This window comes from Coregonus lavaretus (assembly GCF_964263955.1).
Source record: "Coregonus lavaretus genome assembly, chromosome: 11".
Classification (NCBI taxonomy): domain Eukaryota; kingdom Metazoa; phylum Chordata; class Actinopteri; order Salmoniformes; family Salmonidae; genus Coregonus; species Coregonus lavaretus.
Genome location: NC_139998.1, coordinates 16,946,252 through 16,967,419, shown reverse-complemented (window position 1 = coordinate 16,967,419; position 21,168 = coordinate 16,946,252). Strand labels below are relative to the sequence as shown.

The 21,168-nt window shown below is 42.4% G+C and overlaps 1 protein-coding gene across 8 annotated transcripts in view; it reads left to right on the top strand.

Moving 5' to 3' along the window:
• Window positions 1-3,993: 3,993 nt before the first annotated feature.
• Window positions 3,994-21,168, top strand: part of LOC311136731 (protein arginine N-methyltransferase 8-B) — a gene marked incomplete at both ends in the record, with an annotated part of 32,657 nt that continues 15,482 nt past the window's right edge. Inside the window, 4 exons of one of the 8 annotated variants that reach the window (XM_084170998.1) lie at window positions 3,994-4,062; window positions 5,900-6,115; window positions 6,989-7,144; window positions 13,384-13,447. In XM_084170998.1, coding sequence (XP_084027124.1) covers window positions 3,994-4,062; window positions 5,900-6,115; window positions 6,989-7,144; window positions 13,384-13,447 — 505 coding nt within the window. Of the gene's footprint in view, window positions 4,069-5,881; window positions 6,116-6,988; window positions 7,145-13,383; window positions 13,448-21,168 lie in introns of all 8 variants that reach the window. The other 7 variants (XM_084170997.1, XM_084170996.1, XM_084170995.1 and 4 more) reach the window with 7 other exon arrangements.

Sequence of the window (21,168 nt, the reverse complement as noted above, 5' to 3'; positions counted from 1 at the left end):
GAGAGAGAGAGAGAGAGAGAGAGAGAGAGAGAGAGAGAGAGAGAGAGAGAGAGAGAGAGGGGGGGGGGGGGGGGAGAGAGAGAGAGAGAGAGAGAAGGAGAGGAGAGAGAGAATATTTTCATCCTCTTTTTAATATTTGTTCAACAGTATTTATACTTTCCGGTAAGCCTACACCTGTTTTGCATACTTACAAGATAACAATAACAATTTATTACATTTGTAAAGCACTTTTCATTCTACAGAATAATCTCAAAGTGCATAACATAAAATAAAATTACATATATTAACAAAATATACAAAAAAGAAAGCAAAAATGGACACATCTATCTGTAGATCTGCAAGGGGCAATCAATGACTGTATACCAATTGTTTTGGGGGGGTTCCACAATCGTTGATGACGTGCAGCATGTAGCTTTGCACAAAGTGTCAGTGAGCATTACAGTAATATCACCCTGCTATACTCCCACTCCCTCCTGTGAGAGTGCAATGTTCTGGGACTACCATGCAAATGTGGAATATTTTGGAAATATCTCTAGGGCCTAGGAGGAGGTGCTCTAAATTCTACCAGACCGGACTAGAAGTTCACCTGTTAAATGGGAGGGATCACTTCTCCAATCAGAACATCCTGCAGAGGTAACTGTGAGATAACAGCAGGAGTCAATAGACAGCTCTGAGCAGCATCAGTAAAAAAAAGAGGCTAATCGTTCCAACTCATTGTATTTCATTGTTGTCATTCCTTGTTACTTTGCTCTTTTATCAGACAAGCGATGATAGAACATTTTCAGTAGCAGTTGTTTGCTGACGAAAAGGCTGGTAGAGGTAATTGGGGAAAGCTGAAGAGGTAATTGACGCAATTTCAGTGCAACACTTTTAACATAGGCTCCTATGGGGAAAACAGAGGACAGCTGACACAATGAGACTGTATGTCCTCTGCTGAGAACTGTGTTCAGAGAAATAGAGAGACAGATGGAGACAAGACATTGATATAACATCAGATCTGAGGAGCAATACGACTTAAGCCAAAGGGCTGGCCACCATTTGAACACAATCTGTCCCTACCAATCTGTTCGATAGTCAAACATTTGTCAAGGACTTTTTTCACATTTTGTTACTTTACAGCTTTATTCAAAAATTGGTTAAATTGTTTTTTTCCCTCATCAATCTACACACGATACCCCATAATGACAAAGCAAAAACAGGTTTTTAGAAATTGTAGCACATTTTTTTATACAAAAAAACTGAAATATCACGCTTACATAAGTATTCAGACCCTTTACTCAGTACTTTGTTGAAGCACCTTTAGCAGCGATTACAGCCTCGAGTCTTCTTGGGTATGACGCTACAAGCTTGGTACACCTGTATTTGGGGAGTTTCTCCCATTCTTTTCTGCAGATCCTCTCAAGCTCTGTCAGGTTGGATGGGGAGCGTCGCAGCACAGCTATTTTCAGGTCTCTCCAGAGATGTTAGATCGGGTTCAAGTCCGGGCTCTGGCTGGGCCGCTCAAGGACATTCAGAGACTTGTCCCGAAGCCACTCCTGCGTTGTCTTGGCTGTGTGCTTAGGGTCGTTGTCCTGTTGGAAGGTGAACCTTCACCCCAGTCTGAGGTCCTGAGTGCTCTGGATCAGGTTTTCATCAAGGATCTCTCTGTACTTTGCTTCATTCATCTTTGTCTCGATCCTGACTAGCCTCCCAGTCGCTGCCCCTGAAAAACATCCCCACAGCATGATGCTGCCACCACCGTGCTTCACCATAGGGATGGTGCCAAGTTTCCTCCAGACGTGACGCTTGGCATTCAGGCCAAAGAGTTCAATCTTGGTTTCATCAGACCAGAGAATCTTGTTTTTCATGGTCTGAGAGTCTTTAAGTGCCTTTTGGTAAACTCCAAGCGGGATGGTCTCCTGAGTGGTGCAGTGGTCTAAGGCACTGCATCGCAGTGCTAACTGTGCCACTAGAGATCCTGGTTTGAATCCAGGCTCTGTCGCAGCCGGCCGCGACCTGGAGACTCATGGGGCGGCGCACAATTGGCCCAGCGTCGTCCAGGGTAGGGGAGGGAATGGCCGGCAGGGATGTAGCTCAGTTGATAGAGCATGGCATTAGCAACACCAGGGTTGTGGGTTCGATTCCCACGGGGGGCCAGTATAAAAAAAGATATATAAAAAAAATATGTATTCACTAACTGTAAGTCGCTCTGGATAAGAGCGTCTGCTAAATATGTAAAATGATGTCATGTGCCTTTTACTGAGGAGTGGCTTCCGTCTGGCCACTCTACAATAAAGGCCTGATTGGTGGAGTGCTGCAGAGATGGTTGTCCTTCTGGAAGGTTCTCCCATCTCCACAGAGGAACTCTAGAGCTCTGTCAGAGTGACCATCGGGTTCTTGGCCACCTCCCTGACCAAGACCCTTCTCCCCCGATTGCTCAGTTTGGTCGGGCGGCCAGCTCTAGGGAGAGTCTTGGTGGTTCCAAACTTCTTCCATTTAAGAATGATGGAGGCCACTGTGTTCTTGGGGACCTTCAATGCTGCAGACATTTTTGGTACCCTTCCCCAGATCTGTGCCTCGACACAATTCTGTCTCTGAGCTTTACGGACAATTCCTTTGACCTCATGGCTTGGATTTTGCTCTGACATGCACTGTCAACTGTGGGACCTTATATAGACAGGTGTGTGCCTTTCCAAATCATGTCCAATCAATTGAATTTACCACAAGTAAACATCTCAAGGTTGATCAATGGAAACAGGATGCACCTGAGCTCAATTTCGAGTCAAATAGCAAAGGGTCTGAATGCTTATGTAAAAAAAAATCACTTTGTCATTATGGGGTATTTTGTGTAGATTGATGAGCAAAAAAAAAAAAAAAACATTTTTAGAATAAGTCTGTAACGTAACAAAATGTGGGAAAAGTCAAGGGGTCTGAATACTTTCCGAATGCACTGTACTTGCAAAGAAATGGAATAGTAAAATAAAAATGAAAGAATGAAAGAAGTATCTAAATAAAATAAATTGCGGGGAAGGGTTTAGGGTTGCTGTCTCTTGTAATATCAGTTGTGGGGAAAGAGACGGAGAGGGAGCAGGAGAACCTCAATGACTAGACACCTATCCTCTCACTGAGGGGTTCGAACTCACACATCTCAAATGACAGGATCAGCTGAGAAGGTGAAAAGCCAAACCGGCAAGCATCATGCACTGATTTCACACGCGCACTGTGAGGTGGTGGTGCCTTCTCTTTCAAGTATCAAGGCTTTGAGCATCCTGCCATATCTTCACATTAAAACGGAGAGTAAAGTTGAACTTTCCATATGAAGCTGCCTTGCAATTCGACAAAGTGGCAATTAGATCAAGCAAAGCGTGAGCCCTTCTATGTTTTGGAGCTGCATGCGCTGAAATTGACTCTTCTCCAGTAGTTATTGCATTATTCATAGGCTTAAATAGGCAATGCTTGCAATATAGTCTCGTGGAAAATGAGCTGGCATGAACATCTGTAAGGGGTGATCAAGAGTGTGACAAACCAAAGCTTTAAGGAAATAACGTTGCCTGCTTTTCTCCAAGACATCACAGCAATAGGGACATGGGATTCTATTTTTAGACACCAATGTTCCAACAATAAATTAACAACTTGTTCCTCAATGTGATCTGATAGTGTGCATTGCACCTGATCTGGAGTAGCGTACATCGCTGGAGAACATGGAAAGCGGTTTACCTTATTCCTTTTCTTCAAGGGTTGCAAAGTGATGAGTGGTTTGCCTTATGCTCTCCTAGAAAGCAACATGGGAGATATATAACTTTTGCACAATGGAATCCAGAACACTATTATCTGCTAATAGAGGTCGCTACTCCTGTGGGACTTTACGTAGTATTTTTGTCTTTGAAATATAATTTCACAGCAATTGTGTCTGTAAATTGCAAGTTGAGGAAAAGTGTGGACAAACAGAACTCCGACTAAATCCTTTCAACAATAATAATTTCATCCTATCGAGACCAAATTTCCTGGGCTCTTATGGGAATTAAACACTCCTCCCGCTGTATGCTGCTCAGTGGGAAAATGGCGGAGTCTGAGAGAACTGAGGTAGGTGTGTAAGCTTCGATTAAATCATAGGCAAAGCTACACAACAATGTGAGTGATGCATAGGCTAGTCGCGAGTGCAATGCGCCGTCGCTGTAAGGTTAGATTCTAATTTCGAGCATGGAAAGCACAACGCGCACAAGTGTAGGCTGGTACCTATGCAATATATTTTCTGGTACTCTTTGGGTCCGCTTTTGTGCAACATAGCCTATGCCCTGTAAAATGTATATGCCAAATGGCACACTCTACTCATACAATATTATTCATCTAAGCATACTTCAAACTGTTCGTTGACCATTAGTTGAGTTCCGTAAACTTAATTGATTCGTGTGACACTCTGTTTAATAGTAGCTACCCTAATGATAGCCTACTCGTGTCTGCCACCAATATTTTTTCTGTCTGAGGCTTGTTCATAATCCAGAGAAAGGTCGCACTCGGTCAGTAACAGGTAAAGATTCAGAGAAACGTGATTTAGGGCGCGAAGCCCGCGGTTATAGCTCGTGCGCTGTCCTTGGTCCTGTAGCAACCTCAAACTGGAACGGCAATCTTGGCTTGCTCCCTTGAGTGGGCCACCCCGTGAAACGCATAGCCGTGGTTAGTAGGGGTGCTGAGGGTGCTGCAGCACCCCCTTGATAAATCACAATTAAAAAATAATTTATATACATATAAAACATTCCACCAAATTACTACACTAGGCCTTTATTACTCCTGAATGAAAAATACTCATCAGCAGAACAGGGAGTTTACTTTAGATGCAGTTAACATGAGAATTGTAGCATTTTCTGCTTGAGAGTACAAGTTTGAGGAACAGAAAATAGGTGGAGAAAGAAATATTACTATGGGTACCCATATAGTTTTAATACAAAATACTTCCTTGTGATAATTAAGAATTGCGTAGATTTTTCGTTGTTGCATGTCTCAGTGTTTGTTTTTGCCCATCCTGTCTGTCCATCTGTGAAAGTAATGTTTGTTGCCATGTATCTTTCTGCTTACCCAGTATGTGAATAGAACAGGTTATTCTGTGTGAATGGAGCCAAGGTTTGGAGCTGCCTGTTGCTCAGCCCCCTGTTACCAGACCATCCCCATTACGAGGTAAAACAAGGACAATGACAAAGCTGCACAGTCAGAGTGGCTGCCGAGCACAAGACAGAGGAGAAGGACTGACTCTCGTTAACAAGGCCAGATCAATATCACTGACAGCCATGAGAGTGAAATCTAAATCTTAAGATATATGTGCACTGGGGAATAGAACAAGACATTGATTGAGTTGAATGCTCACATTAATTTTTCCCCTTTTTCCTCTGTCTTGATAATATGTCCGGAAGGGAAGGAAATCCTGGATCCTTTTTCTTCCGCTGAGCTATGGGCTGATCAGACAGGCTTCTGTCTGTGCTCTCCCAGCGGGCATTGCAGGTGACAATTCGAGTTTTACAGGCACAACTTCTGTGTAGAATTCTGTATCTTCTGCTTTTCTCAGACAGACAGACATCCTGTCAATACTGTTAGTGTTGTCTCTAGACAAATATGCTCGGTCAACTCACCTCTGGGGCTCCATGGGAAAGACAATGACAGTTGAAAGAACAAATGAGAGAGGAAAATAGAAAAGAATATAAACTGCTGCAAGATCTGTTCTTCCCGCAGATTGTGAGGTGAATGCAAAGAGTGTTGTGCTTTCACAGAATCAGTTCATTGGGTTTTTGAGTTTTATCATCATACAGTATGTCCTTCACCCACTGTTTCTCTGTAGAAGACCTGACTTTTAGATATCTGCCCCCACCCCATGACGTCTTTATTGTGTGTTACCATTCTCTCCAACCCTTAGCAACAGCAGCAGCCGCAGCCAATCCGCATCATCCAATCTCAGCGCGTGCAGCCCACCTCGCTGCCAAAGCCTGTGCCCTCCGTCCACCATGTCCCGAGGCCGCCCCATACGCCCCACGCTGCCTCCCTGCCTAGCTGCCCTGGCCGGGGGAAGATGGCCAAGTTCCTCAACCCTGAGGAGATGACCTCAAGGGACTACTACTTTGACTCCTACGCTCACTTTGGAATCCATGAGGTAGGGCTGCCCAAGGGCTGTATGTATCAAGCCTCTCAAACTCAAAGTAGTAGTGCTGATCTAGGATCAGCATAAGATTAGACAGGGGATGCTTTGTAAATACAGACTCAGTTCTTACCTACTGTGTTCTTACAATGAATCTATGTAAAGTTAGTTCCACTAAAGACCAGCCCATTTTAGACCACTTCACAATACTGCATCTCTTCCCGAGAGATATACTGTGTTCCACCTAGTTCCACTAAAGACCAGCCCACCAGCCCAACACTGCACAGTACTGCATCTCCTCCCCAGAGATGTACAACTGTTCTAGGGTATATGGGAGGAGGGTGTCCGAAGGGTAGAGAGCATATTTCAAGTAAGATCTGTGAGATGGGGTTTGTTCTGTGACATTTTCTGAAGGTACTAGGTCAGATGGGTTTTTATCATTTCTGCTCTGTAAATGTTCCTGACAGATAGAGAGAGAGAATGGTTGAAATGACTTAAGAGGGATATGCAGGAACCCCCCACTGTTTTTCAATGTGGACCAGTGTGTGGCGGATTACAGTGACTGGCGGATTAATATTTAATATACATAGGCTGTCTACGTTCATATTGTCATGGAAATATGAACGTAGCTTAGTGGTTAAGAGCGTTGTGCCAGTAACCGAAAGGTTGCTGGTTCTAATCCTTGAGCCGACTAGGTGAAAAATCTGCCGATGTGCCCTTGAGCAAGGCACCTAACCCTAATTGCTCTTGTAAGTCGCTCTGGATAAGAGTGTCTGCTAAATCACTAAAATAATAATAATACAGCTTTGATTGAAAAACACCTTGATACACTGTTGTAAGTGGTTTTGACATCTCCCACCCTGACACCAATAATTTGTCACTGAACAGGAGATGCTGAAGGACGAAGTGAGGACGCTCACCTACAGGAACTCCATGTACCACAACAAGCACGCCTTTAAGGACAAGATTGTCCTTGACGTGGGCAGCGGGACTGGCATCCTGTCCATGTTTGCAGCCAAGGCGGGAGCCAAACACGTGTACGGGGTATGAGAAGCTGCCTCACTCCCTGCTCCCTGTCTGGCCTCGGACTAGAATGTTATCAGGCAGAACCATCACAACCGACAGCATATGGAAATGCTGTGAAGCCTAGCCTGACAAGCTGCTTGCACGCCCCAGACAGTGTGCGTGCGTGCGAGTGTGTGTCTGTGTACTTGTATCTTTACATGTGTATACTATGCATATGTACATATATTTGTTTATGAATGAATGAGTTTGTCACGATGCAGACCTGGTTTACCTCAGGTGGTTATTGGCTGGATGCTTGTCAGGCAGGTTGTCTGGATAAGCTCTCTCTATTTTAGAGCTCTCAGATGCTGAGTTGTGCATTGTGGAGCAGAAGTAATTGCCACTCTAGGCATATCTGAAAATGCATGCTGGATTTGGGCCAGTAGCTTGTTGATAACCCGGTGGTTCTCATTTTGTACATTGGTCTTGGACAGGGCTTTTGTCAGTTTGTGTAACTGTGTGCGTGCGCACGTGCATTTGTATATTTTTTGTATTTTAAATTGTTCTGGCAATTCTCACAAAGAAACTTCATTGGGAGGAAGGCTGTTTGACATGCTTTTTACATTTGTATCACAAATTATATATATTTTTAATCATGACAATTTTAGGCCCTTTTTAGACCTACAGTATATATGCCTCCTTTAAGATGTTATGATCTGTGAACCGTACATTATACAGACAAAATCTTGTGTCAATTATATTCCTTATAATGTGGTCTAACATATGGAGTATGTCTAGATTCTGAAATACACATTTTCACATTAATTGATTAAACATTACAAATATGAAAATGAATATCTCAGAAGTACCCTTTTCATTATAAGACATATTGTTTGGAACAATATGCTCTACAAGTACATCACATTTCCAGAGTGGGCTCTCTGTTATTTCTTAAGTTCTGATCAATTTTATGAGCACCACCAACACAGTGAATGGTAAATGGATTCAATGGATTTGATCTCATGGATGGTCATTCCTTGCAGGGTTTTGTCTTTATAAAAAAGGGGCTTACAGTGCCTTCAGAAAGTACAGTGCCTACAGAAAGTACAGTGCCTTAAGAAAGTATTAACACCCCTTGACTTTTTCCACATTTTATTTTGTTACAGCCTGAATTTAAAATGGATTTAATTGAGATTTTGTGTCACTGACCTACCCCGTAATATCAAAGTGGAATTACATTTTTACAAATTAATTAAAACTGAAAAGCTGAAATGTCTTGAGTCAATAAGTATTCAACCACTTTGTTATGGCAAGCCTAAATAAGTTCAGGAGTAGAAATGTGCATAACAAGTCACATAATACGTTGCATAGACTCACTCTGTGTGCAATAATAGTGTTTAACATGATTTTTGAATGGCTACCTCATCTCTGTACCCCACACATACAATTTTCTGTAAGGTCCCTCAGTCGAGCAGAGAATTTAAACACAGATTCCACCACAAAGACCAAGGAGGTTTTCCAATCCCTTGCAAAGAAGGACACCTATTGATAGATGGGTAAAAAAAAGAAGCAGACATTGAATATCCGTTTGAGCACGGTGAAGTTATTAATTAGACTTTGGATGGTGTATCAATATACCCAGTCACTACACATACAGGCGTCCTTCCTAACTCAGTTGCTGGAGAGGAAGGAAGCCGCTCAGGGATTTCACCATGAGGCCAATGGTGACTTTAAAACAGTTACAGAGTTTAATGGCTGTGATAGGAGAAAACTGAGGATGGATCAACAACATTGTAGTTACTCCACAAGACTAACCTAAATGACAGAGTGAAAAGAAGGAAGCCTGTACAGAATAAAAATATGCATCCTGTTTGCAACAAGGCTCTAAAGTAAAACAAAAACATTTACTTTATGTTCTGAAAACAAGCAAATCCAACACACACATCACTGAGTACCACTCTTCATATTTTCAAGCATGGTGGTGGCTGCATCTTGTTATGGGTATGCTTGTCATCGGCAAGGACTAGGGAGTTTTTAGGATAAAAATAAATGGAATAGAGCTAAGCACAGGCAAAATCCTAGAGGAAAACATGGTTCAGTCTGCTTTCCAACAGACACTGGGAGACAAATGCACCTTTCCGCAGTACAATAACAAACCATAAAGCCAAATATGTACTGGAGTTGCTTACCAAGATGACATTGAATGTTCCTGAGTGGCCTAGTTACAGTTTTGACTTAAATTGGCATGAAAATATATGGCAAGACTTGAAAATAGCTGTCCAGCAATGATCAACAACCAATTTGACAGAGTTTTAAGAATATTTTAAAGAATAATGTGCAAATATTGTACAATCCAGGTGTGCAAAGCTCTTAGAGCCTTACCCAGAAAGACTCACAGCTGTAATCGCTGCCAATAGTTATTTTAACATGTATTGACTCAGCGGTGTGAATACTTCTATAAATTAGATATTTCTGTATTTCATTTTCAATTTGCAAAAATTTCTAAAAACGTGTTTTCACTTTGTCATTATGGGTATTGTGTGTAGATGGGTGAGAAAAAACAATATTTAATCCGTTTGAATTCAGGCTGTAACACAACAAATGTGGAATAAATCAAGGGGTATGAATACTTTCTGAAGGCACTGTAGCTAGGTGAGACAACCACATATCAGCGTCAAATATACAGGATACGAACATTCAATTTCAGCTAAAGAATTAATAAATAGCGTTTTGCAAAAACAACATATTTTAATTCACACCTAAAATCTATTAATAAAAAATCTGAGAACAGTGAAGGGACACACACATGAAGGTACCCATAAGCAACCATTTCTGATGAGAAAACACAAATGTGAAAATTTGGTCGATATAACGTTTTGGAAATAAACTCTTCAAATGTAAAAAGCATGTCAAACATCCTTCCTCCCAATTAAGTTTCTATGTGAGAATTGCCAGAACAATCTGAGATACCAAAAATATTTTCTGCATACGCTGGCGTGGAATCGCCTATGTGCAATTACATTGAGTGTACAAATATTAGGAACAGAAGTAAATGCAACTCTAGACATAGACTGACCAGGTGAACGCTATGATCCCTTATTGATGTCACCTTCACCTTAAATCCACTTCAATCATTGTAGATGAAGGGGAGAAGACAAGTTAAAGGATGTTTAACTCTTGAAACAATTGAGACATGGATTGTGTATGTGTGCCATTCAGAGGGTGATTGGGCAAGACAAAATATTTGAGTGCCTTTGAATGGGGTATGGTAGGAGGTGCCAGGCGCACCGGTTTGAGTGTGTCAAGAACTGCAATGCTGCTGTCAAGAACTGCAACGCTGTGTGTCAAGAATGGTCCACCACCCAAAGGACATCCAGCCAATGTGACACAACTGTGGGAAGCATTGGAGTCAACATGGGCCAGCATCCCTGTGGAACGCTTTCGACACCTTGTAAAGTCCATGCCCCGACGAATTGAGGCTGTTCTGAGGGCAAAAGGGGGTGCAACTCAATATCAGGAAGGTGTTCCTAATGTTTTGTACACTCTGTGTATATAATAGTGTTTATGTATGTGGATCATCTGGTCAAATTACTGCTCTGCCAATACCAATACTGTGCAACACTTTTTTGTGCCTGCAAGTTGCAACTATATCTTTCCATCGTCATTATGTTTTAATCTAAATGCAGTTTCCCACATTTGCTTTATTATGCTCTCTCTGTGAGCTCTGAGACCATGCCGTTTTCAGATCCATCACTTAGACTCCACCAGAGAGACAAACCTCAGAGGACAGATCTGGGCTCAAGGCCAACTCTGAACTCTCCCATACAGAACATCACCCTGTCAGAGAGATGTAATCACACACAGGGAAAATCCGACAGTAATATTAGAAAATACAGATAAAATACCTTTTGTGCTGAAATACAAAGCAGACATCCCAGTATCAAAGTGGAGGATCATTCTTAAGCAGCGGCAGATGTAACCTTGGCCTCTCTAAATCACTAGTGCTGACGTTACTAAGGTACAGTCGTCATAAGCCACAGCCTATGAGTCTTAACAGGTAAATCACAACCATCTACAGCAGTGATGACATCCATGCTACTGTACAGTAAGTCTCTCACACTGAATAACTTAACCGTCTGTATGCAGATATTTACCTGCCTTTAAGCAAACCTGGTGGAATTTATTCCTTAGAGGTAGGTATGTGACAATGGGAGACTGTCTCCAGGGAGGAGGTGTTGTGTGACTGCCTGTGGGTGACAGATAGAGTGCCTTCTGGCACCATTGGGAGCTGAGAGGCAATGTGAGGGGCATACAGATCTCTGTGGGTGAGAGCGCCCACTCAGGCATGGCAATGAAGGTATATGCTGGATCTGTCCCTGTCTTCGGCAAGGGAGAAATCAGTGCCAATTATTGTGGGCTGATATACCCCACACACACAAATTCGCATGCACACACACACGCACGCACACGTAGGCTGCACATCATCGATGGCCTACTCTCCCCCACATGCCATATTACAGCAGGTCAGGCCTGGGGGAACAGATGTGTGTGGCCAGTGGTGGCAGGCTGGCAGCTGACTGATTACCATGGGCACTGCTACTAATGGGCTGTAGAGGGCCAGCTGTGCCCTAGGTGACAGCTCCAGAACAGCAATGCACGGAGAAGGCAGGCCACAGCTAGGTCCCCTGGCTTTACCAAGGGCTCCAGCATTAGCCAGCTTCCCCATGTCACCCTGTCCTCTCTGTTTTCCAGAGAACAAACGGGTGGTGTAGAGCATGAATCACCTCGTACACCTCAGAGATACTTGCAGAGTTGGGGAGTAACTGATTACATGTCATCGATCACATGTAATCTGGTTACAAAAAAACTTTAATAAATTACACTACCAGCAAAAATATTGTAATCAGATTAAAGATACTTTTGAAAAACAAGCTGATTACTTGGATCACTTTTAAATTCAGAAATGATTATTTCCAAAATATGCATTATTACACCTTTCTGTTTTCTCAACGACATTCAATTCAGCATTGAGAAAAGGCGCAAGTTTAAGTTTGTTCCACCTGAGCGAGTCTGACCACAAGTCAGAGACCACTATGATGACACACCAAATGATGACCACCAATCAGAGACCACTATGACGACACACCAAATGCGTTTGATGGATCCTTTAGGTCTTCTTCTAATGCCTCTAAAGGGGGAAGTAATCAAAAAGTAACTGAAAGTAATCTGATTACGTTACTGAGTTTGGGCCATCCAAAAGTTACGTTACTGATTACAATTTTGGACAGGTAACTAGTAACTGTAACAGATTACATTTAGAAAGTAACCTACCTAACCCTGGATTCACGCCCATAGTGGGAGTTGTGGAGTGCACATGGGAGTAGAAATCTATACCCGCAGAATCCTGACCATTTCTAGGTTCAATATTGATCGGTATGACTGTATCCTTGCTTTATTCATGTGAAGGCTTTCAATTGAATTCTCTAAGGTTGAGTGCCTTTATTGTATAAAAACATATTTATTGTATAAAACCTCTCTATTTTTGTCAGTTCAATAAATCAAGCACATTGAAAGGGCAGATGGCGCAGTTGGGCGCTCATGGTGGGGTTCCGGTCTATGGGCCCCGGGCCCCCTACAGTGTGGCCATTGTGAAATCCAGACAGGAAGGCAGAGTACCACTAACACGGGGAGAGCTGTTTTTTATACAGGCAGAGATCAAGCTGTGCAAATGTGGCCTTTTACTTGAGAGTATGTATGTTCATGTGTCAGTGTGCCATGTGAGTGTGTCTGTGTTAAAGGGAGAGAAAAGAGAGATAGAGAAGGTGAGTGGGCCTTCAGGTCCTGCTTCCCATTACCTGAAGTACACAGCTCTGACAGCTGAGCACAGGGAGGGACAGACTGTTCTATTCTTTGTTTCTTTAGCTCTACTAACTACCATCTCAGACCCCATCTGGTTGGACATAGTTAGAGAGTGGCATAGTCCACCATTATCATCTAAACATTATCCACATCTGATGCACAGTAGTATCTTAAGCCTTTAACAGTCCCGTAATGAGTTGAAGCATTTTTTGCCTTGGTGATTTTACATTTTAGTAATTTAGCAGACGCTCTTATCCAAAGCAACTTACAGTAGTGAGAGCATACATTTTTCATACTGGCCCCCCGTGGGAATCAAACCCACAACCCTGGCGTTGCAAGTGCCATGCTCTACCAACTGAGCTACAGGAGGTATTAGTGTCAAAATGTTTTAAGTGATTTTTGTTTTGCTTTTTTCACAGATTGAATGTTCCAGTATATCGGAGTACTCTGAGAAAATCATCAAGTCTAACCACCTGGACAGTGGTAAGAGCTGAAGGTCTTTCTTATTCACTGTGCCTATTCACTATTTTCCTCAGAGATGCAGTACAACAGGGATGTGTGGTGGAGTGTGACTGTCATTGTCTGAAAAGGGAGGATTCACCAAGAATGTGGAAAGTTGTCCTTCTGTGTGCAATAGGTTAATTTAAAACATAATATGAAAGTAACCTCTATTCTCACTTATCTGTAGTACAGTAATATTTTATAGAGGAACAACAACATATTAATGCAAAATGGTCACTCAGCTAACAGCTAAGCTGTGATTTAAGCCCTAACAAAATAATAACAGCATAAACAATGTGGCACCAGCAAAATCGATCTTTCCAAATCTCTGCCTATAAAATATGGATGGGGTAATTGAGTGGACCAGCTCATTTGGAACCTCCAGTTTGTTTTCGAAAGCTTTTGGCAAGCCAAGGACAGAGTGCAAATACTTCCTTTCTTGGAGAAACTGTATTCAATAACTTCCAGTAGAAGGAGAACAAGCGATTGTCGCCAACTCATCTCAGCCAGAGTGAGTTTCCACTCGTTTTCTTTAACCTCCAGCTGAGCTGATTTACATGAGAACACTAAGGGCTGGCTGTGTGGCTCTGCATAGGGATAGCTGGCACTGGGATACCATAATGTGGTATATTATGCTCACCACTGAGTGCTCACCACTGAAAGTGTGTCCGAGATCTTTTGTCAGTGTTTGTATGTGACAAAATGGCGTCACGGCCCAATAATAGAGTGATACATAGGTAACACTTTACTTAAAGAGGGTATACATAAGACATTCATAACATCTTTATGAAACCAGTCATACAGTGAGGGAAAAAAGTATTTGATCCCCTGCTGATTTTGTACGTTTGCCCACTGACAAAGACATGATCAGTCTATAATTTTAATGGTAGGACTAGTTGAACAGTGAGAGACAGAATAACAACAAAAAAATCCAGAAAAACGCATGTCAAAAATGTTATAAATTGATTTGCATTTTAATGAGGGAAATAAGTATTTGACCCCTCTGCAAAACATGACTTAATACTTGGTGGCAAAACCCTTGTTGGCAATCACAGAGGTCAGACGTTTCTTGTAGTTGGCCACCAGGTTTGCACACATCTCAGGAGGGATTTTGTTCCACTCCTCTTTGCAGATCTTCTCCAAGTCATTAAGGTTTCGAGGCTGACGTTTGGCAACTAGAACCTTCAGCTCCCTCCACAGATTTTCTACGGGATTAAGGTCTGGAGACTGGCAGGCCACTCCAGGACCTTAATGTGCTTCTTCTTGAGCCACTCCTTTGTTGCCTTGGCCGTGTGTTTTGGGTCATTGTCATGCTGGAATACCCATCCATGACCCATTTTCAATGACCTGGCTGAGGGAAGGAGGTTCTCACCCAAGATTTGACGGTACATGGCCCCATCCATCGTCCCTTTGATGCGGTGAAGTTGTCCTGTCCCCTTAGCAGAAAAACACCCCCAAAGCATAATGTTTCCACCTCCATGTTTGACGGTGGGGATGGTGTTCCTGGGGTCATAGGCAGCATTCCTCCTCCTCCAAACACGGTGAGTTGAGTTGATGCCAAAGAGCTCGATTTTGGTCTCATCTGACCACAACACTTTCACCCAGTTCTCCTCTGAATCATTCAGATGTTCATTGGCAAACTTCAGACGGCCTTGTATATGTGCTTTCTTGAGCAGGGGGACCTTGCGGGCGCTGCAGGATTTCAGTCCTTCACGGCGTAGTGTGTTACCAATTGTTTTCTTGGTGACTATGGTCCCAGCTGCCTTCAGATCATTGACAAGATCCTCCTGTGTAGTTCTGGGCTGATTCCTCACCGTTCTCATGATCATTGCAACTCCACGAGGTGAGATCTTGCATGGAGCCCCAGGCCGAGGGTGATTGACAAGTCTTTTGTGTTTCTTCCATTTGCGAATAATCACACCAACTGTTGTCACCTTCTCACCAAGCTGCTTGGCGGTGGTCTTGTAGCCCATTCCAGCCTTGTGTAGGTCTACAATCTTGTCCCTGACATCCTTGGAGAGGTCTTTGGTCTTGGCCATGGTGGAGAGTTTGGAATCTGATTGATTGATTGCTTCTGTGGACAGGTGTCTTTTATACAGGTAACAAGCTGAGATTAGGAGCACTCCCTTTAAGAGTGTGCTCCTAATCTCAGCTCATTACCTGTATAAAAGACACCTGGGAGCCAGAAATCTTTCTGATTGAGAGGGGGTCAAATACTTATTTCCCTCATTAAAATGCAAATCAATATATAACATTTTTGACATGCGTTTTTCTGGATTTTTTTGTTGTTATTCTGTCTCTCACTGTTCAAATAAACCTACCATTAAAATTATAGACTGATCATTTCTTTGTCAGTGGGCAAACGTACAAAATCAGCAGGGGATCAAATACTTTTTTCCCTCACTGTAACACCTTTGAGTGCGGCAGTATCAGTATCACTTGAAACCCCACCTCTTTAAGGAATACCTGGGATAGGATAAAGTAATCCTTCTACCCCCCCCTTACCCCCCCCCCCCCCCCCCCCCCCCAAAAAAAAAAAAAACACACAAAAAAAAACATATTGTAAAGTGTTTATCCCACTGGCTATAAGGTGAATGCACCAATTTGTAAGTCGCTCTGGATAAGAGCATCTGCTAAATGACATAAATGTAAATGTAAATGTATCATTCATTATAATGTGGTGCTTACTGTATGTGTAGACAGAGCGCTGGAAAGGGGACTTAAAATGTGACTTAAAATGTGAAAAAATTTCAAGAAGAGGTAAGTGTTTGCGGTTTTGCTTTAGAGCCCAGTCTTCAGTCATCATTTTAGCTAAAAGTCTGATTTGATCTGAATGATAGAAATAGCTTGTAGTGTAAAGTGAATAGAGTGGTTGAATCTCTGTGCTGTAGCCAGGGTAACCTAGTTTTCCATTATACACTAAACTCCTTGTCATTATTGCATTACACTGTTTTGGTCTTTACCAGACATCAAACATACTGAGAAACTCATGGAATCAAAGCATACCCAAAAGCACTTCAGCCCAGCTTGATCAAAAAGGGGAATCATTAGCTCAACTGAGGGACTTGATAATCCAAAAAAAGCTTTCCTAACCACCTAATCAACAGGTGACTATGCCAGCAGCATACCACTCTGCATTCCACTGCTGGCTTGCCTCTGAAGCTAAGCAGGATCGGTCCTGGTCAGTCCCTGGATGGGAGCCCCGATGCTGCTGGAAGTGGTGTTGTAAATGGTGTTGAAGTGGTGTTGAAATTCCAATCCCAATATCCTAGGGCATTGATGGGGACATCGCCCGTCTTTCGGATGGGATGTTAAACGGGTGTACTGACTCTGTGGTCACAAAAAATCCCATAGAATTTATCGTAAGAGTAGGGGTGTTATCCCCGGTGTCCTGACTAAATTCCCAACCTGGCCCCATTTCCATGGCCACCTAATCATCCCCCTCATTCCTAATTGGCATATATCACACCTCACTTCTCTAGCTGATGTGTAGAGCATTCTGTTGCAAATTGGTTGCCACCCAAGTGGGTGTTATACATTGGTGGTGGATGAGGTGAGCTTCTCCCTTAATATGTAAAGCGCTTTAGGTGTCTAGAAAAGCGCTATAGAAGTCCAATTAATTATGGCAGAGAAAAGAAAAGGAGCACTCAGTGTCTGCATAGATCTTTGTGTATTCATGATACAAACAGACAGACTTGCATTTCAGTAAGAGGCCTTCATGAGAGAACGATAGAGTAATTGCTTTGAACAGCGCTAACAAGCTTGTATTTGTCTTTGTGTCATTTGTAAGGTCAAGCACACTTACTGTGCTGCTGATCTCGGGTAAACGTGTGAAAAAAGCCAGATGGTTCTTTTGTTGTTTGTCAACTGCTGCGATATGTTTTGGACAGTGCGCAAGAGTCGTTTGTCTCTGTGTAAAAGTGAGTTGGGGTATATAACTTAGGGGTAGAGGGTAAGGGTCAGAGGGTATGGTTAGAAGGTTTGGGGAAAAGGGTTAGAGCAGCGTTTCCTAAACTCAGTCCTCTGGACCCCATGGGGTGCACGTTTTGTTTTTTGCCCTAACACTACACAGCTTTATCAAAGCTTGATGATTAGTTTATTATTTTAATCAGCTGTGTAGTGCTAGGGCAAAAACCAAAACGTGCACCCCTTGGGGTCCTGAGGACAGAGTTTGGGAAACCCTGGGTTAGAGTTATGGTTGGGATTAGGGTTTAGGGCAGGGTTGGGGTCAATTCCTTTTCAATTCAGTCAATTCAGGAAGTAAACTGAAATTCCAATATCAATTCCAATTTTCCTCATTGCCAACTATGAGAAAAAAATCAGAATTGGAATTTCAGTTTACTTCCTACATTGAAATGGAATTGACCCCTACCCTGGGTTAGGGTTAGAGGTTTAGGGTTAAGGTTTATTGTTAAGGTTTAGGGTTAAGGGTTAGGGTTTAGAAGCGACCGGTATAGCTCCCCCTGCAGGAGCAGTTCCCATGGGTGTTCCTGCAGGCCCAAACCATGGGGGACCGGTGGGAAGAGGGCCTTGTTGAAGATGGGCACATGACCATGGGCACAATGATCTGAAACAAACACAGAAATTACATTGGGGTTAATAATAGGGTCACAAGTAAAGCATGTGAGTTACTAGTCAGTATTAGGGTTTGAGTTAGGGCTGGAGACCATGGGCGTTTAATTGAATAATCGACCTATGACTTACCCAGATCATACTGATCAGATCATACAATACACAGTATAAGCACGAATAGAAGGGAGTGATGTACAAAAAGTACTAAAAATCATGGAATCTTCAGCTAACAGTTAACATCTAGAACATTTTAACCTGCTTTTTGGAAAATGATGTTTGGGATAAGTTGAGAGACTTGGTGTATAAATTGCCTGATGACTCAAACTGAATTATTTCGCTGCTCTATGTTCGCTACATACTTAATTGTGAGACTACCATCATTGAAGTCGTTTGTGGTGACCTCAAAATGAGGGGTGTTGTACAAAACAAAGTCATCAGCACTGGATCATTTCTAACCAATCAGAGTATCAAAGCCAATGACACATTTTCTAAACACCGCTTTACCCAAGTGTGTTCTGGATCTGGCCCAAACCATCGGTTTTTGGGACCAATCAGAACGGTTAGAATGTGTTTGCATTCTAGAAGTTGTCGGGAGGTACTCAGATCCAGACTCATTGTGGACAAGAAACGAACGTCCGTGGGCGTGGTGTAGTGTTTGGCCCGGAGCAAGGAGTTTGGGTAGCCAGGCATGTGTATAAATGCTACACCATTATAATAAAATGTACCTCCTTCCACAATTTAAGCAGTGATTTTTCTGCCTTCTCCCCTTCTCTCAGGAGAGTCTTTAGAGACAAAAACAATGATTGATGATCAGGGTGGTTAAAGAGCACTGATTAAATCAAAAGGGCTTTTTGACAATGAAATGGTGCATTTGCAGGGTATTTAGAAAGTGCATGGTACAACAGAAACTGTTTCTGTAACTAAGTGTGTATGTTGACTATGTTGGCTGCCATATGCTGATAAAGTATGTGCTGCTCTACGCCAAGAACCTAGATGTGTAGGCTTAGTATTACTTTTTTTGTGCTATGTGATAAATGGCACAGAAGTGTCATGACACCAAAAAAGTGTCAGTCAATCAGTCATTCATATAGATGATTTGTTGTGCAGTTTCCCTTACCTTGACCTCAAGCTCCAGCTGGGCTTTTCTGGCCTTGGCCTTCTCCTCCTTCCTGGCTTCCTCCTGGGCCATCTCCCTGCCCTTACAAATGCTGAAGAGCGCAGTTTCGGCCTCCTCCCCTTCTCTCAGGAGAGCCTTTAGAGACAAACACAATTAATGATGTGGTTACAGGACACTGATTAAATCAAAATGGCTTTTGACCTCGAGTACGTTTATATGCACACTAATCATTTGATATTAAACTGATTATGGCAGTAGGCCATAGTATGGCATTAGTCATGTAAACACCTTATTTTGCTTATCTTAATCGGCATAAGGTCATAATCGAAGTAAGCATATGCCAATTAAAACACCTGAGCTGTGTTCGAATACTCATACTAACATACTATATAATACATACTTAATGAGTAATAAATAATAATAATATGCCATTTAGCAGACGCTTTTATCCAAAGCGACTTACAGTCATGTGTGCATACATTTTTACGTATGGGTGGTCCCGGGGATCGAACCCACTACCCTGGCGTTACAAGTGCCATGCTCTACCAATTGAGCTACAGAGGACCACATATATACTACATACTATATACTATTAGTTCATTTTAGTATACTGTAAATGAATGGTATCCTTTCAGTTGAGTGTACTAGTGCTTCGCATGTCTACCGGAAGTTGATGCTGTTGCTATGCAACTTCTTGCTAGCTTGTTAGCATAACAAATTACTACCTAGACATCTTACGACTTCATTAACAAAGTAAATTGAGAACGCACAACGACTATACCATTTAGCTAAGCTAAGAATGACGTGAATAATCAAGTCAATAAATGAATCCAGGCTCTGTCGCAGCCGGCCGCGACCGGGAGACTCATGGACGGCGCACAATTGGCACAGCGTCGTCCAGGGTAGGGGAGGGAATGGCCGGCAGGGATGTAGCTCAGTTGATAGAGCATGGCGTTTGCAACGCCAGGGTTGTGGGTTCGATTCCCACGGGGGGCCAGTATAAAAAAATTAATAAAAAATATGTATTCACTAACTGTAAGTCGCTCTGGATAAGAGCGTCTGCTAAATGACGTAAATGTATACTTCGAAATTTGGCGAATTTAGTATGACATCCGGGAACTTTTGGCATACTAACTATATCCACACTATACTACATACTCAATTTACATCACAAATATTATGGTTAGTGCGGTTGGTATTGTATTCAAACACAGCTCTGGTTTTCTGAGCAATCTTTCAAATTATTAGGACATGTACATGCCTTAATCAGAGTTACAGTGGTGTTTTTGATCTGTGCATGTGCTAGCATGAGCAGCGCAAACTTCTTTATTTTTGTCACGATCGTCGGTAAGAGATGAGGACCAAGGCGCAGCGTTGCAGACAAACATACTCTTTATTTATGATACACGATCAAAAAACAACAAAACGATAACGTGACAGTCAATGGTCAAACACAAACCAACACGAACAAGATCCCACAACCACTGTGGGCAAACAGCCTGTTTAAATGTGGTTCCCAATCAGAGACAACCAGCCACAGCTGACACTCGTTGCCTCTGATTGAGAACCACACTGGCCAACATAGAAATGGAATACATAGATCTACACACCCTGGCTCAACATAACAGTGTCCCCAGAGCCAGGGCGTGACAATTTTGCGCGAGTGAAGTGAGTTCTGAAAAACTGAAAGTATGAATCTTAGAAATACTGTACAAACTTTATATGTCTCAGAATCAAATAGGCTTCACAAAAATAACATGATCGCTGTGGTAGAAAGTTGATGTTAATTGCCGATTTTCTGCATTTATGAAAGTCCCAACAAGTAGCCTGATTTCAGATGTGTCATGTAAACATGATTATTAGGGAAATTGTTATTTTTGCAAAGCATGTAAACGCTTGAATCAAACTATTATATTAATCTGACTATTCACAATAATCGTATTATTGTGTGCATTTAACCATACTCAATAAAACCTATGCATTTACTGGGTATTTAGAAGTGCATGGTGTAAGA